Source organism: Aedes aegypti, chromosome 1, assembly GCF_002204515.2.
Source record: "Aedes aegypti strain LVP_AGWG chromosome 1, AaegL5.0 Primary Assembly, whole genome shotgun sequence".
Taxonomy (NCBI): Eukaryota; Metazoa; Arthropoda; class Insecta; order Diptera; family Culicidae; genus Aedes; species Aedes aegypti.
In genome coordinates, this window is record NC_035107.1 from 169,664,599 (window position 1) to 169,680,360 (window position 15,762).

At 41.7% G+C, this 15,762-nt stretch overlaps 1 protein-coding gene across 1 annotated transcript; it reads right to left on the bottom strand.

Moving 5' to 3' along the window:
- Nucleotides 1–3,523: 3,523 nt before the first annotated feature.
- Nucleotides 3,524–7,227, bottom strand: LOC110674295 (myosin-9-like). The gene is made up of 7 exons (XM_021838576.1): nucleotides 7,191–7,227; nucleotides 6,845–7,119; nucleotides 6,555–6,788; nucleotides 6,062–6,469; nucleotides 5,282–5,986; nucleotides 3,899–5,116; nucleotides 3,524–3,763 (listed from the first exon to the last, which is right to left on the bottom strand). Exons 1-7 carry the CDS (start codon nucleotides 7,225–7,227, stop codon nucleotides 3,524–3,526), a joined length of 3,117 nt encoding a protein of 1,038 aa, XP_021694268.1.
- Between the last annotated feature and the right edge of the window lie 8,535 nt (nucleotides 7,228–15,762).

Below are 15,762 nucleotides of genomic sequence, written 5' to 3' on the forward strand. Positions count from 1 at the left end.
GATGCACCCAGTCCAGCAATAAATAAACGAAAGAAATCCCTCTCGTAGTTTTGTGCTAAAGTAGCTTTTGCAAAGAACGCGTTCAGCGATGGGCAGTTTTTACCAAAGAGCTACACTGGAAGAAGTCTCTACTGAAACCATACATGTGAAACAAACCAATTTTTGCTTCAAAAAGTTAGGAGCTAATCACAAAAAATCCCTATATAAAAATTCCAGAAACGTTTAGAAACACTATTCAAGTAAACTTTGACAAGCCAAACGATTTAAAAAATCCAAAGGGATTCAGACCAGTGAAGCTCACTAAATCAAGAGTTACTCTCAAACTTGAGTTGGAAGAAGTATGACTAAGGCATCTGATCAAAACTACAATCATTTAATTAAATAGGTATTTTTTACAAAAAATCAGCCTTTTATGTAACAACTCCTACTGATAACATTGATTTGCAAAACTGTAAATATATTTGTTTCCGTGTCGCAACAAACGCAATACTCGGAAAATATGCACCCCGTCCCAGCAGTGCGCAGAAAATGGCAGAAAAAGAACGCTCGACATAAAGCAACTTATTTCTCGAGTGGCTGAAGTTTAATTTCGTCTGTTGTAATCCTTTTTTTTCTGTGCGGTGCCACTTCTATCGCTCTATTTTACTTTTGCTGTCTTCCGGGCACTTTTTTACTTTTTCGGATAGCCCCAGGAGTAAGCCCAAAGTATGTAGCGTTTTTCAGACTTTTTTGATCAACAAGCGATGCAATATGCGATTCTAACAACATTCTCTGCAGAACTGAAACATATTAATTTGCACAACTGCACAAAAAGTGTTTCGTAGGTTAATTTTAGTATAATAAGGTTAATTTTAGAATAAATCCATTCAATCAATTCATTGTTTAAGGCAACATAATCATCATAACTTGGTAAAACTAAATCAATCATGAAATCATCATGAATATTTAATAATCAACATATTAAATTTCAATTGCTTAATCATCTTATACTCAAATTTTTATGTTCGATCTAAATATAGTTTTTCGTTATCTAAAATAATTCTAAACACGTTTTGGGTAATGATTTATTTCTTGTCGCAAATTTATGAGTTTTTGGTTTTAGTTTATATAATTTTTATTTTTGAACATCCCTATCCATTTTCATTTTTTCTTGAAGTTTGGTTACTGACTTTTGGCAACAATAAAAACATAAGATTTAAAAGTATTTTTGAAATTATACATTTGTTTAATTTTTTCTGGAACATATTTTATTTTCCGTGTATCTAACGGAAAACAGGTTACAAATAGAGAAACTTAAAAGTAGATGGAGTACCGTGTACCTTTTAATTCCGCTTCTAAATGCCTATCTTTGACAGATACGCGTATTTCGACTACCACTTGCAGTCTTCTTCAGTGTCAGTTACATGGGGATAATAATAACTATACAAATCCCTAACTATCTACCTATATATTCAAGCTCGTTTATATTTCTTAGGTACAAACTTAAATAGCCTTGACTGTCCGTTTCCTTGATCCCCATTAAGAAGTAATGAAGGCTTTTGTTTGTAAATTTCTAAACTTTCAGCGACGTCTAGTTTCCAAGATGAAGATACGCTTCGTACGATGTCTATGCTATCGCTAGTCATTTGATGTCCATCCTGGAAAACATTTTTGACCAAGACATGGCAGGTATACTCCTGTTGAAATTTTTTTTTCTAGGTAGATTGATTGTGTAGGTATTTATCTGGTGTTAGTATTTAAGGTAGAGAGATGCGACGATTTCTTCAGTGGATACGAGTAACTGACACTGAAGAAGACTGCAAGTGGTAGTCGAAATACGTGTATCTGTCAACGATAAGCATTTAGGAGCGGAATTAAAAGGTACACGGCACTCCATCTTCTTTTAAGTTTCTCTATTTGAGAGAGGATTTCTCAGAGGATTCGAACCTCTCATTAAAGAGAGGTTACAAATAGTTTTAATACAGTCGAAGCACGTTAGGTGAATGGGGTGAACTTATTATGAATACACTATGTCAATAATATAGATGGAAATAAGATTTTATCCCACTTATCTTAAACGCAAGCATGATTTCTTGATGGTTATTACTAGCTTGAACTATTAGTAGAATTGTCAAATAAAGTGTAATATGAGTTAACACGTTCTTAAATTTATGAGAGGTGTAAGTTTCAGATCTTTTATCTGAGCAATTGAGGACTTCCAATTATTTGCACAAATGCTATCCGGACAACACTTATCATTAACGAAGGGGTTACTCATATCAATTTCCAAAACCGTTATGTTAAATTGATTTGAAATAAATCTAATGCAACGAAATTAGGGGAGTAGATATTTTTTCGAAAAGGGGTCGAGATGTTGTGAAAATTTAAGGTATGGTACAAAAAGCATAGTGGAAATAGAGCACTAAGTTTAGAAGCTGAGTGTATCTCAGTGGGGCCGTAATGCCAAAAACAATAATAAATGTTCATTATATTTTATATGTAACAACCGCAGATTCTTGCCATGGCAGATTTTTTTTTTCATATAATAACATATTTTTTACCACAAAGTTTCATTTATTTTTTCATAAGCACGTAGCGTACATTTCATGATCGTAGCGTTTGAAGCAATTGGATAACTTCAATCAATAACCGCATCATGGTTTCCACCTTTATCAGACAGACCCTGAATACAATTCTGTAGTCGTTTGATGCCATGCTCGAACAGTGGCTTCCTGGATTGATAAGCATTCGCATAACACTGATTAGTCAGATTGTTCAGATATTTCCTCAGATTGATCTCTTGCTCTATGGCATTGTGTAAGCTTTTGAAGTATGCAACACTCCTCAGCAGCGATCTTGTAACCTGAAAATTATCAAAATCATGTTCAAGCACCTAACACAGCATACACGCAAATTTAACAGTAGCTTACCGTTCTAACCAAACAAACTCGAACAAAAGAATTATCTTTGGAGTGTTCCAAACACTTCCGTTTCAGATCATCGAGCTCTCGATTGACCCGCTGTATGGTTTGAACTTTCACGCTCTCGTCACGGTGAGCGGCTATCTGCGTACCGAAAATATCATCGCAGACTTTGGCGTCATGGTTCAGGCCATCCTCAAACTTTGGAAGGGCCATTTTTGCGCGATTCCAACATTCACGGTTCTCCACTTGGCAAACTCCAGTTGCAATAAAGCTGTCCCGCATCATATTGGAAGATCGATCATACTCACGTTGAATGCTATTTTTTAAATCAAACAAGAGTTGAATACGAGTACTATTCAAAAACTCACGTGAAGATACGATGGTCGAGTCCAAATCCGTTTCAAAAAGTTTGAGAATATTTCTCACGGTGCCCTTATAATCCGAAGATTTCACTGAAAGTTTGCTGAGTGATTTAACTGTTGCCTTAACACTTGGCGGTTCTTTGCGCTGGATCAGCTTAACTGGTTTGCCAACATGTGCCTTAAGTTCATAGAAAAGGTGTTGGGGTCTGGGAGGTGGCAACATATATTCAACACATTCTGGTATTGTTTGGTTCATGCCTATAGTAGTGGTTTCGATTTCTCCTTCAGTTGAAGCCCCTTCAGATTCTGGGCGCTCTGTTGTTTCTTTTTCTTCTTCAGTGGTAGCACCTTCAGTTTCAGTTGATTCCTCTTCTCCAGTAGTAGTACTTTCAGTTTCAGGATGCTCTGTTGGTTCTTTCTCTTCTCCAGCTGTTGTACCTTCAGTTTCAGTCGTCTCTTCTTTTTCTTCAGGCGTGGCACCTTCAGATTCAGGATGCTCTGTTGTTACTTCAGTTGTTTCTTTTTCTTCTTCAATGGTAGCACCTTCAGTTCCAGTTGATTCCTCTTCTCCAGTAGTAGTACCTTCAGTTTCAGGATGCTCTGTTGGTTCTTTCACTTCTCTAGCTGTTGTACCTTCAGTTTCAGTCGTCTCTTCTTTTTCTTCAGGCGTGGTACCTTCAGATTCAGGGTGCTCTGTTGCTGCTTCAGTTGTTTCTTTTTCTTCTTCAGTAGTAGCACCTTCAGTTTCAATTGATTCCTCTTCTCCAGTAGTAGTACCTTCATTTTCAGGATGCTCTGATGGTTCTTTCTCTTCTCCAGCTGTTGTACCTTCAGTTTCAGTCGTCTCTTCTTTTTCTTCAGGCGTGGTACCTTCAGATTCAGGGTACTCTGTTGTTGCTTCAGTTGTTTCTTTTTCTTCTTCAGTGGTATCACCTTCAGTTTCAGTTGATTCCTCTTCTCCAGTAGTAGTACCTTCAGTTTCAGGATGCTCTGTTGGTTCTTTCTCTTCTCCAGCTGTTGTACCTTCAGTTTCAGTCGTCTCTTCTTTTTCTTCAGGCGTGGTACCTTCAGATTCAGGGTGCTCTGTTGTTGCTTCAGTTGTTTCTTTTTCTTCTTCAGTAATAGCACCTTCAGTTTCAGTAGATTCCTCTTCTCCAGTAGTAGTACCTTCAGTTTCAGGATGCTCTGTTGGTTCTTTCTCTTCTCCAGCTGTTGTACCTTCAGTTTCAGTCGTCTCTTCTTTTTCTTCAGGCGTGGTACCTTCAGATTCAGGGTACTCTGTTGTTGCTTCAGTTGTTTCTTTTTCTTCTTCAGTGGTATCACCTTCAGTTTCAGTTGATTCCTCTTCTCCAGTAGTAGTACCTTCAGTTTCAGGATGCTCTGTTGGTTCTTTCTCTTCTCCAGCTGTTGTACCTTCTGTTTCAGTCGTCTCTTCTTTTTCTTCAGGCGTGGTACCTTCAGATTCAGGGTGCTCTGTTGTTGCTTCAGTTGTTTCTTTTTCTTCTTCAGTGGTAGCACCTTCAGTTTCAGTTGATTCCTCTTCTCCAGTAGTAGTACTTTCAGTTTCAGGATGCTCTGTTGGTTCTTTCTCTTCTCTAGCTGTTGTACCTTCTGTTTCAGTCGTCTCTTCTTTTTCTTCAGGCGTGGCACCTTCAGATTCAGGGTGCTCTGTTGTTTCTTTTTCTTCTTCAGTGGTAGCACCTTCAGTTTCAGTTGATTCCTCTTCTCCAGTAGTAGTACCTTCAGTTTCAGGATGCTCTGTTGGTTCTTTCTCTTCTGTAGCTGTTGTACCTTCTGTTTCAGTCGTCTCTTCTTTTTCTTCAGGCGTGGTACCTTCAGATTCAGGGTGCTCTGTTGTTTTCTTTTTCTTCTTCAGTGGTAGCACCTTCAGTTTCAGTTGATTCCTCTTCTCCAGTAGTAGTACCTTCAGTTTCAGGATGCTCTGTTGGTTCTTTTCTTCTCCAGCTGTTGTACCTTCAGTTACAGTCGTCTCTTCTTTTTCTTCAGGCGTGGTACCTTCAGATTCAGGGTGCTCTGTTGTTGCTTCAGTTGTTTCTTTTTCTTCTTCAGTGGTAGCACCTTCAGTTTCAGTTGATTCCTCTTCTCCAGTAGTAGTACCTTCAGTTTCAGGATGCTCTGTTGGTTCTTTCTCTTCTCCGGCTGATGTACCTTCTGTTTCAGTCGTCTTTTCTTTTTCTTCTGGCGTGGCACCTTCAGATTCAGGGTGCTCTGTTGTTGATTCAGTTGTTTCTTTTTCTTCTTCAGTGGTAGCACCTTCAGTTTCAGTTGATTCCTCTTCTCCAGTAGTAGTACCCTCAGTTTCAGGATGCTCTGTTGGTTCTTTCTCTTCTCCGGCTGATGTACCTTCAGTTTCAGTCGTCTCTTCTTTTTCCTCAGGCGTGGTACCTTCAGATTCAGGGTGCTCTGTTGTTGCTTCACTTGTTTCTTTTTCTTCTTCAGTGGTAGCACCTTCAGTTTCAGTTGATTCCTCTTCTCCAGTAGTAGTACTTTCAGTTTCAGGATGCTCTGTTGGTTCTTTCTCTTCTCTAGCTGTTGTACCTTCAGTTTCAGTCGTCTCTTCTTTTTCTTCAGGCGCGGTACCTTCAGATTCAGGGTGCTCTGTTGTTGCTTCAGTTGTTTCTTTTTCTTCTTCAGTGGTAGCACCTTCAGTTTCAGTTGATTCCTTTTCTCCAGTAGTAGTACCCTCAGTTTCAGGATGCTCTGTTGGTTCTTTTCTCTTCTCCGGCTGATGTACCTTCAGTTCAGTCGTCTCTTCTTTTTCTTCAGGCGTGGTACCTTCAGATTCAGGGTGCTCTGTTGTTGCTTCAGTTGTTTCTTTTTCTTCTTCAGTGGTAGCACCTTCAGTTTCAGTTGATTCCTCTTCTCCAGTAGTAGTACCTTCAGTTTCAGGATGCTCTGTTGGTTCTTTCTCTTCTCTAGCTGTTGTACCTTCTGTTTCAGTCGTCTCTTCTTTTTCTTCAGGCGTGGCACCTTCAGATTCAGGGTGCTCTGTTGTTGCTTCAGTTGTTTCTTTTTCTTCTTCAGTGGTAGCACCTTCAGTTTCAGTTGATTCCTCTTCTCCAGTAGTAGTACCTTCAGTTTCAGGATGCTCTGTTGGTTCTTTCTCTTCTCTAGCTGTTGTACCTTCTGTTTCAGTCGTCTCTTCTTTTTCTTCAGGCGTGGTACCTTCAGATTCAGGGTGCTCTGTTGTTGCTTCAGTTTGTTTCTTTTTCTTCTTCAGTGGTAGCACCTTCAGTTTCAGTTGATTCCTCTTCTCCAGTAGTAGTACCTTCAGTTTCAGGATGCTCTGTTGGTTCTTTCTCTTCTCCAGCTGTTGTACCTTCTGTTTCAGTCGTCTCTTCTTTTTCTTCAGGCGTGGTACCTTCAGATTCAGGGTGCTCTGTTGTTGCTTCAGTTGTTTCTTTTTCTTCTTCAGTGGTAGCACCTTCAGTTTCAGTTGATTCCTCTTCTCCAGTAGTAGTACCTTCAGTTTCAGGAATGCTCTGTTGGTTCTTTCTCTTCTCTAGCTGTTGTACCTTCTGTTTCAGTCGTCTCTTCTTTTTCTTCAGGCGTGGTCACCTTCAGATTCAGGGTGCTCTGTTGTTGCTTCAGTTGTTTCTTTTCTTCTTCAGTGGTAGCACCTTCAGTTTCAGTTGATTCCTCTTCTTCCAGTAGTAGTACCTTCAGTTCAGGATGCTCTGTTGGTTCTTTCTCTTCTCCAGCTGTTGTAACCTTCTGTTCAGTCGTCCTCTCTTTTTTCTTCAGGCGTGGTACCTTCAGATTCAGGGTGCTCTGTTTGCTCAGTTGTTTCTTTTTCTTCTTCAGTGGTAGCACCTTCAGTTTCAGTTTGATTCCTCTCTCCAGTAGTAGTACCTTTCAGTTTCAGGATGCTCTGTTGGTTCTTTCTCTTCTCTAGCTGTTGTACCTTCTGTTTCAGTCGTCTCTTCTTTTTCTTCAGGCATGGCACCTTCAGATTCAGGGTGCTCTGTTTGTTGCTTCAGTTGTTTCTTTTTCTTCTTCAGTGGTAGCACCTTCAGTTTCAGTTGATTCCTCTTCTCCAGTAGTAGTACCTTCAGTTTCAGGATGCTCTGTTGGTTCTTTCTCTTCTCTAGCTGTTGTACCTTCTGTTTCAGTCGTCTCTTCTTTTCTTCAGGCGTGGCACCTTCAGATTCAGGGTGCTCTGTTGTTGCTTCAGTTGTTTCTTTTTCTTCTTCAGTGGTAGCACCTTCAGTTTCAGTTGATTCCTCTTCTCCAGTAGTAGTACCTTCAGTTTCAGGATGCTCTGTTGGTTCTTTCTCTTCTCCAGCTGTTGTACCTTCTGTTTCAGTCGTCTCTTCTTTTTCTTCAGGCGTGGTACCTTCAGATTCAGGGTGCTCTGTTGTTGCTTCAGTTGTTTCTTTTTCTTCTTCAGTGGTAGCACCTTCAGTTTCAGTTGATTCCTCTTCTCCAGTAGTAGTACCTTCAGTTTCAGGATGCTCTGTTGGTTCTTTCTCTTCTCTAGCTGTTGTACCTTCTGTTTCAGTCGTCTCTTCTTTTTCTTCAGGCGTGGCACCTTCAGATTCAGGGTGCTCTGTTGTTGCTTCAGTTGTTTCTTTTTCTTCTTCAGTGGTAGCACCTTCAGTTTCAGTTGATTCCTCTTCTCCAGTAGTAGTACCTTCAGTTTCAGGATGCTCTGTTGGTTCTTTCTCTTCTCCAGCTGTTGTACCTTCTGTTTCAGTCGTCTCTTCTTTTTCTTCAGGCGTGGTACCTTCAGATTCAGGGTGCTCTGTTGTTGCTTCAGTTGTTTCTTTTTCTTCTTCAGTGGTAGCACCTTCAGTTTCAGTTGATTCCTCTTCTCCAGTAGTAGTACCTTCAGTTTCAGGATGCTCTGTTGGTTCTTTCTCTTCTCTAGCTGTTGTACCTTCTGTTTCAGTCGTCTCTTCTTTTTCTTCAGGCGTGGCACCTTCAGATTCAGGGTGCTCTGTTGTTGCTTCAGTGTTCTTTTCTTCTTCAGTGGTAGCACCTTCAGTTTCAGTTGATTCCTCTTCTCCAGTAGTAGTACCTTCAGTTTCAGGATGCTCTGTTGGTTCTTTCTCTTCTCCAGCTGTTGTACCTTCTGTTTCAGTCGTCTCTTCTTTTTCTTCAGGCGTGGTACCTTCAGATTCAGGGTGCTCTGTTGTTGCTTCAGTTGTTTCTTTTTCTTCTTCAGTGGTAGCACCTTCAGTTTCAGTTGATTCCTCTTCTCCAGTAGTAGTACCTTCAGTTTCAGGATGCTCTGTTGGTTCTTTCTCTTCTCCAGCTGTTGTACCTTCTGTTTCAGTCGTCTCTTCTTTTTCTTCAGGCGTGGTACCTTCAGATTCAGGGTGCTCTGTTGTTGCTTCAGTTGTTTCTTTTTCTTCTTCAGTGGTAGCACCTTCAGTTTCAGTTGATTCCTCTTCTCCAGTAGTAGTACCTTCAGTTTCAGGATGCTCTGTTGGTTCTTTCTCTTCTCTAGCTGTTGTACCTTCTGTTTCAGTCGTCTCTTCTTTTTCTTCAGGCGTGGTACCTTCAGATTCAGGGTGCTCTGTTGTTGCTTCAGTTGTTTCTTTTCTTCTTCAGTGGTAGCACCTTCAGTTTCAGTTGATTCCTCTTCTCCAGTAGTAGTACCTTCAGTTTCAGGATGCTCTGTTGGTTCTTTCTCTTCTCCAGCTGTTGTACCTTCTGTTTCAGTCGTCTCTTCTTTTTCTTCAGGCGTGGTACCTTCAGATTCAGGGTGCTCTGTTGTTGCTTCAGTTGTTTCTTTTTCTTCTTCAGTGGTAGCACCTTCAGTTTCAGTTGATTCCTCTTCTCCAGTAGTAGTACTTCAGTTTCAGGATGCTCTGTTGGTTCTTTCTCTTCTCCAGCTGTTGTACCTTCTGTTTCAGTCGTCTCTTCTTTTTCTTCAGGCGTGGCACCTTCAGATTCAGGGTGCTCTGTTGTTGCTTCAGTTGTTTCTTTTCTTCTTCAGTGGTAGCACCTTCAGTTTCAGTTGATTCCTCTTCTCCAGTAGTAGTACCTTCAGTTTCAGGATGCTCTGTTGGTTCTTTCTCTTCTCCAGCTGTTGTACCTTCTGTTTCAGTCGTCTCTTCTTTTTCTTCAGGCGTGGTACCTTCAGATTCAGGGTGCTCTGTTGTTGCTTCAGTTGTTTCTTTTTCTTCTTCAGTGGTAGCACCTTCAGTTTCAGTTGATTCCTCTTCTCCAGTAGTAGTACCTTCAGTTTCAGGATGCTCTGTTGGTTCTTTCTCTTCTCCAGCTGTTGTACCTTCTGTTTCAGTCGTCTCTTCTTTTCTTCAGGCGTGGTACCTTCAGATTCAGGGTGCTCTGTTGTTGCTTCAGTTGTTTCTTTTTCTTCTTCAGTGGTAGCACCTTCAGTTTCAGTTGATTCCTCTTCTCCAGTAGTAGTACCTTCAGTTTCAGGATGCTCTGTTGGTTCTTTCTCTTCTCCAGCTGTTGTACCTTCAGTTTCAGTCGTCTCTTCTTTTTCTTCAGGCGTGGTACCTTCAGATTCAGGGTGCTCTGTTGTTGCTTCAGTTGTTTCTTTTTCTTCTTCAGTGGTAGCACCTTCAGTTTCAGTTGATTCCTCTTCTCCAGTAGTAGTACCTTCAGTTTCAGGATGCTCTGTTGGTTCTTTCTCTTCTCCAGCTGTTGTACCTTCAGTTTCAGTCGTCTCTTCTTTTTCTTCAGGCGTGGCACCTTCAGATTCAGGGTGCTCTGTTGTTGCTTCAGTTGTTTCTTTTTCTTCTTCAGTGGTAGCACCTTCAGTTTCAGTTGATTCCTCTTCTCCAGTAGTAGTACCTTCAGTTTCAGGATGCTCTGTTGGTTCTTTCTCTTCTCCAGCTGTTGTACCTTCTGTTTCAGTCGTCTCTTCTTTTTCTTCAGGCGTGGCACCTTCAGATTCAGGGTGCTCTGTTGTTGCTTCAGTTGTTTCTTTTTCTTCTTCAGTGGTAGCACCTTCAGTTTCAGTTGATTCCTCTTCTCCAGTAGTAGTACCTTCAGTTTCAGGATGCTCTGTTGGTTCTTTCTCTTCTCCAGCTGTTGTACCTTCTGTTTCAGTCGTCTCTTCTTTTTCTTCAGGCGTGGTACCTTCAGATTCAGGGTGCTCTGTTGTTGCTTCAGTTGTTTCTTTTTCTTCTTCAGTGGTAGCACCTTCAGTTTCAGTTGATTCCTCTTCTCCAGTAGTAGTACCTTCAGTTTCAGGATGCTCTGTTGGTTCTTTCTCTTCTCCAGCTGTTGTACCTTCTGTTTCAGTCGTCTCTTCTTTTTCTTCAGGCGTGGCACCTTCAGATTCAGGGTGCTCTGTTGTTGCTTCAGTTGTTTCTTTTTCTTCTTCAGTGGTAGCACCTTCAGTTTCAGTTGATTCCTCTTCTCCAGTAGTAGTACCTTCAGTTTCAGGATGCTCTGTTGGTTCTTTCTCTTCTCTAGCTGTTGTACCTTCTGTTTCAGTCGTCTCTTCTTTTTCTTCAGGCGTGGCACCTTCAGATTCAGGGTGCTCTGTTGTTGCTTCAGTTGTTTCTTTTTCTTCTTCAGTGGTAGCACCTTCAGTTTCAGTTGATTCCTCTTCTCCAGTAGTAGTACCTTCAGTTTCAGGATGCTCTGTTGGTTCTTTCTCTTCTCCAGCTGTTGTACCTTCTGTTTCAGTCGTCTCTTCTTTTTCTTCAGGCGTGGTACCTTCAGATTCAGGGTGCTCTGTTGTTGCTTCAGTTGTTTCTTTTTCTTCTTCAGTGGTAGCACCTTCAGTTTCAGTTGATTCCTCTTCTCCAGTAGTAGTACCTTCAGTTTCAGGATGCTCTGTTGGTTCTTTCTCTTCTCTAGCTGTTGTACCTTCTGTTTCAGTCGTCTCTTCTTTTTCTTCAGGCGTGGCACCTTCAGATTCAGGGTGCTCTGTTGTTGCTTCAGTTGTTTCTTTTTCTTCTTCAGTGGTAGCACCTTCAGTTTCAGTTGATTCCTCTTCTCCAGTAGTAGTACCTTCAGTTTCAGGATGCTCTGTTGGTTCTTTCTCTTCTCCAGCTGTTGTACCTTCTGTTTCAGTCGTCTCTTCTTTTTCTTCAGGCGTGGTACCTTCAGATTCAGGGTGCTCTGTTGTTGCTTCAGTTGTTTCTTTTTCTTCTTCAGTGGTAGCACCTTCAGTTTCAGTTGATTCCTCTTCTCCAGTAGTAGTACCTTCAGTTTCAGGATGCTCTGTTGGTTCTTTCTCTTCTCTAGCTGTTGTACCTTCTGTTTCAGTCGTCTCTTCTTTTTCTTCAGGCGTGGCACCTTCAGATTCAGGGTGCTCTGTTGTTGCTTCAGTTGTTTCTTTTTCTTCTTCAGTGGTAGCACCTTCAGTTTCAGTTGATTCCTCTTCTCCAGTAGTAGTACCTTCAGTTTCAGGATGCTCTGTTGGTTCTTTCTCTTCTCCAGCTGTTGTACCTTCTGTTTCAGTCGTCTCTTCTTTTTCTTCAGGCGTGGTACCTTCAGATTCAGGGTGCTCTGTTGTTGCTTCAGTTGTTTCTTTTTCTTCTTCAGTGGTAGCACCTTCAGTTTCAGTTGATTCCTCTTCTCCAGTAGTAGTACTTCAGTTTCAGGATGCTCTGTTGGTTCTTTCTCTTCTCCAGCTGTTGTACCTTCTGTTTCAGTCGTCTCTTCTTTTTCTTCAGGCGTGGTCACCTTCAGATTCAGGGTGCTCTGTTGTTGCTTCAGTTGTTTCTTTTTCTTCTTCAGTGGTAGCACCTTCAGTTTCAGTTGATTCCTCTTCTCCAGTAGTAGTACCTTCAGTTTCAGGATGCTCTGTTGGTTCTTTCTCTTCTCCAGCTGTTGTACCTTCTGTTTCAGTCGTCTCTTCTTTTTCTTCAGGCGTGGTACCTTCAGATTCAGGGTGCTCTGTTGTTGCTTCAGTTGTTTCTTTTTCTTCTTCAGTGGTAGCACCTTCAGTTTCAGTTGATTCCTCTTCTCCAGTAGTAGTACTTTCAGTTTCAGGATGCTCTGTTGGTTCTTTCTCTTCTCCAGCTGTTGTACCTTCTGTTTCAGTCGTCTCTTCTTTTTCTTCAGGCGTGGCACCTTCAGATTCAGGGTGCTCTGTTGTTGCTTCAGTTGTTTCTTTTTCTTCTTCAGTGGTAGCACCTTCAGTTTCAGTTGATTCCTCTTCTCCAGTAGTAGTACCTTCAGTTTCAGGATGCTCTGTTGGTTCTTTCTCTTCTCCAGCTGTTGTACCTTCAGTTTCAGTCGTCTCTTCTTTTTCTTCAGGCGTGGTACCTTCAGATTCAGGGTGCTCTGTTGTTGCTTCAGTTGTTTCTTTTTCTTCTTCAGTGGTAGCACCTTCAGTTTCAGTTGATTCCTCTTCTCCAGTAGTAGTACTTTCAGTTTCAGGATGCTCTGTTGGTTCTTTCTCTTCTCCAGCTGTTGTACCTTCTGTTTCAGTCGTCTCTTCTTTTTCTTCAGGCGTGGTACCTTCAGATTCAGGGTGCTCTGTTGTTGCTTCAGTTGTTTCTTTTTCTTCTTCAGTGGTAGCACCTTCAGTTTCAGTTGATTCCTCTTCTCCAGTAGTAGTACCTTCAGTTTCAGGATGCTCTGTTGGTTCTTTCTCTTCTCCAGCTGTTGTACCTTCTGTTTCAGTCGTCTCTTCTTTTTCTTCAGGCGTGGTCACCTTCAGATTCAGGGTGCTCTGTTGTTGCTTCAGTTGTTTCTTTTTCTTCTTCAGTGGTAGCACCTTCAGTTTCAGTTGATTCCTCTTCTCCAGTAGTAGTACCTTCAGTTTCAGGATGCTCTGTTGGTTCTTTCTCTTCTCCAGCTGTTGTACCTTCTGTTTCAGTCGTCTCTTCTTTTTCTTCAGGCGTGGTACCTTCAGATTCAGGGTGCTCTGTTGTTGCTTCAGTTGTTTCTTTTTCTTCTTCAGTGGTAGCACCTTCAGTTTCAGTTGATTCCTCTTCTCCAGTAGTAGTACCTTCAGTTTCAGGATGCTCTGTTGGTTCTTTCTCTTCTCCAGCTGTTGTACCTTCTGTTTCAGTCGTCTCTTCTTTTTCTTCAGGCGTGGTACCTTCAGATTCAGGGTGCTCTGTTGTTGCTTCAGTTGTTTCTTTTTCTTCTTCAGTGGTAGCACCTTCAGTTTCAGTTGATTCCTCTTCTCCAGTAGTAGTACCTTCAGTTTCAGGATGCTCTGTTGGTTCTTTCTCTTCTCCAGCTGTTGTACCTTCTGTTTCAGTCGTCTCTTCTTTTTCTTCAGGCGTGGTACCTTCAGATTCAGGGTGCTCTGTTGTTGCTTCAGTTGTTTCTTTTTCTTCTTCAGTGGTAGCACCTTCAGTTTCAGTTGATTCCTCTTCTCCAGTAGTAGTACCTTCAGTTTCAGGATGCTCTGTTGGTTCTTTCTCTTCTCCAGCTGTTGTACCTTCTGTTTCAGTCGTCTCTTCTTTTTCTTCAGGCGTGGTACCTTCAGATTCAGGGTGCTCTGTTGTTGCTTCAGTTGTTTCTTTTTCTTCTTCAGTGGTAGCACCTTCAGTTTCAGTTGATTCCTCTTCTCCAGTAGTAGTACCTTCAGTTTCAGGATGCTCTGTTGGTTCTTTCTCTTCTCCAGCTGTTGTACCTTCTGTTTCAGTCGTCTCTTCTTTTTCTTCAGGCGTGGTACCTTCAGATTCAGGGTGCTCTGTTGTTGCTTCAGTTGTTTCTTTTTCTTCTTCAGTGGTAGCACCTTCAGTTTCAGTTGATTCCTCTTCTCCAGTAGTAGTACCTTCAGTTTCAGGATGCTCTGTTGGTTCTTTCTCTTCTCCAGCTGTTGTACCTTCTGTTTCAGTCGTCTCTTCTTTTTCTTCAGGCGTGGTACCTTCAGATTCAGGGTGCTCTGTTGTTGCTTCAGTTGTTTCTTTTTCTTCTTCAGTGGTAGCACCTTCAGTTTCAGTTGATTCCTCTTCTCCAGTAGTAGTACCTTCAGTTTCAGGATGCTCTGTTGGTTCTTTCTCTTCTCCAGCTGTTGTACCTTCTGTTTCAGTCGTCTCTTCTTTTTCTTCAGGCGTGGTACCTTCAGATTCAGGGTGCTCTGTTGTTGCTTCAGTTGTTTCTTTTTCTTCTTCAGTGGTAGCACCTTCAGTTTCAGTTGATTCCTCTTCTCCAGTAGTAGTACCTTCAGTTTCAGGATGCTCTGTTGGTTCTTTCTCTTCTCCAGCTGTTGTACCTTCTGTTTCAGTCGTCTCTTCTTTTTCTTCAGGCGTGGTACCTTCAGATTCAGGGTGCTCTGTTGTTGCTTCAGTTGTTTCTTTTTCTTCTTCAGTGGTAGCACCTTCAGTTTCAGTTGATTCCTCTTCTCCAGTAGTAGTACCTTCAGTTTCAGGATGCTCTGTTGGTTCTTTCTCTTCTCCAGCTGTTGTACCTTCAGTTTCAGTCGTCTCTTCTTTTTCTTCAGGCGTGGTACCTTCAGATTCAGGGTGCTCTGTTGTTGCTTCAGTTGTTTCTTTTTCTTCTTCAGTGGTAGCACCTTCAGTTTCAGTTGATTCCTCTTCTCCAGTAGTAGTACCTTCAGTTTCAGGATGCTCTGTTGGTTCTTTCTCTTCTCCAGCTGTTGTACCTTCAGTTTCAGTCGTCTCTTCTTTTTCTTCAGGCGTGGCACCTTCAGATTCAGGGTGCTCTGTTGTTGCTTCAGTTGTTTCTTTTTCTTCTTCAGTGGTAGCACCTTCAGTTTCAGTTGATTCCTCTTCTCCAGTAGTAGTACCTTCAGTTTCAGGATGCTCTGTTGGTTCTTTCTCTTCTCCAGCTGTTGTACCTTCTGTTTCAGTCGTCTCTTCTTTTTCTTCAGGCGTGGTACCTTCAGATTCAGGGTGCTCTGTTGTTGCTTCAGTTGTTTCTTTTTCTTCTTCAGTGGTAGCACCTTCAGTTTCAGTTGATTCCTCTTCTCCAGTAGTAGTACCTTCAGTTTCAGGATGCTCTGTTGGTTCTTTCTCTTCTCCAGCTGTTGTACCTTCTGTTTCAGTCGTCTCTTCTTTTTCTTCAGGCGTGGTACCTTCAGATTCAGGGTGCTCTGTTGTTGCTTCAGTTGTTTCTTTTTCTTCTTCAGTGGTAGCACCTTCAGTTTCAGTTGATTCCTCTTCTCCAGTAGTAGTACCTTCAGTTTCAGGATGCTCTGTTGGTTCTTTCTCTTCTCCAGCTGTTGTACCTTCTGTTTCAGTCGTCTCTTCTTTTTCTTCAGGCGTGGTACCTTCAGATTCAGGGTGCTCTGTTGTTGCTTCAGTTGTTTCTTTTTCTTCTTCAGTGGTAGCACCTTCAGTTTCAGTTGATTCCTCTTCTCCAGTAGTAGTACCTTCAGTTTCAGGATGCTCTGTTGGTTCTTTCTCTTCTCCAGCTGTTGTACCTTCAGTTTCAGTCGTCTCTTCTTTTTCTTCAGGCGTGGTACCTTCAGATTCAGGGTGCTCTGTTGTTGCTTCAGTTGTTTCTTTTTCTTCTTCAGTGGTAGCACCTTCAGTTTCAGTTGATTCCTCTTCTCCAGTAGTAGTACCTTCAGTTTCAGGATGCTCTGTTGGTTCTTTCTCTTCTCCAGCTGATGT

What these genes read in the sequence shown, in the direction of transcription:
- LOC110674295 (XM_021838576.1), bottom strand. Translation starts at nt 7,227, where the DNA reads ATGCCTGAAGAAAAAGAAGAGACGACTGAAACAGAAG. An exon ending in AGAGACGACTGAAACAGAAG is followed by an intron (nt 7,120 to 7,190) that starts GTACAACAGCTA and finishes TACTGGAGAGAG; the next exon opens with GAATCAAACTGAAACTGAAG. An exon ending in AGAGCATCCTGAAACTGAAG is followed by an intron (nt 6,470 to 6,554) that starts GTACTACTACTG and finishes AAGCAACAACAG; the next exon opens with AGCACCCTGAATCTGAAGGT.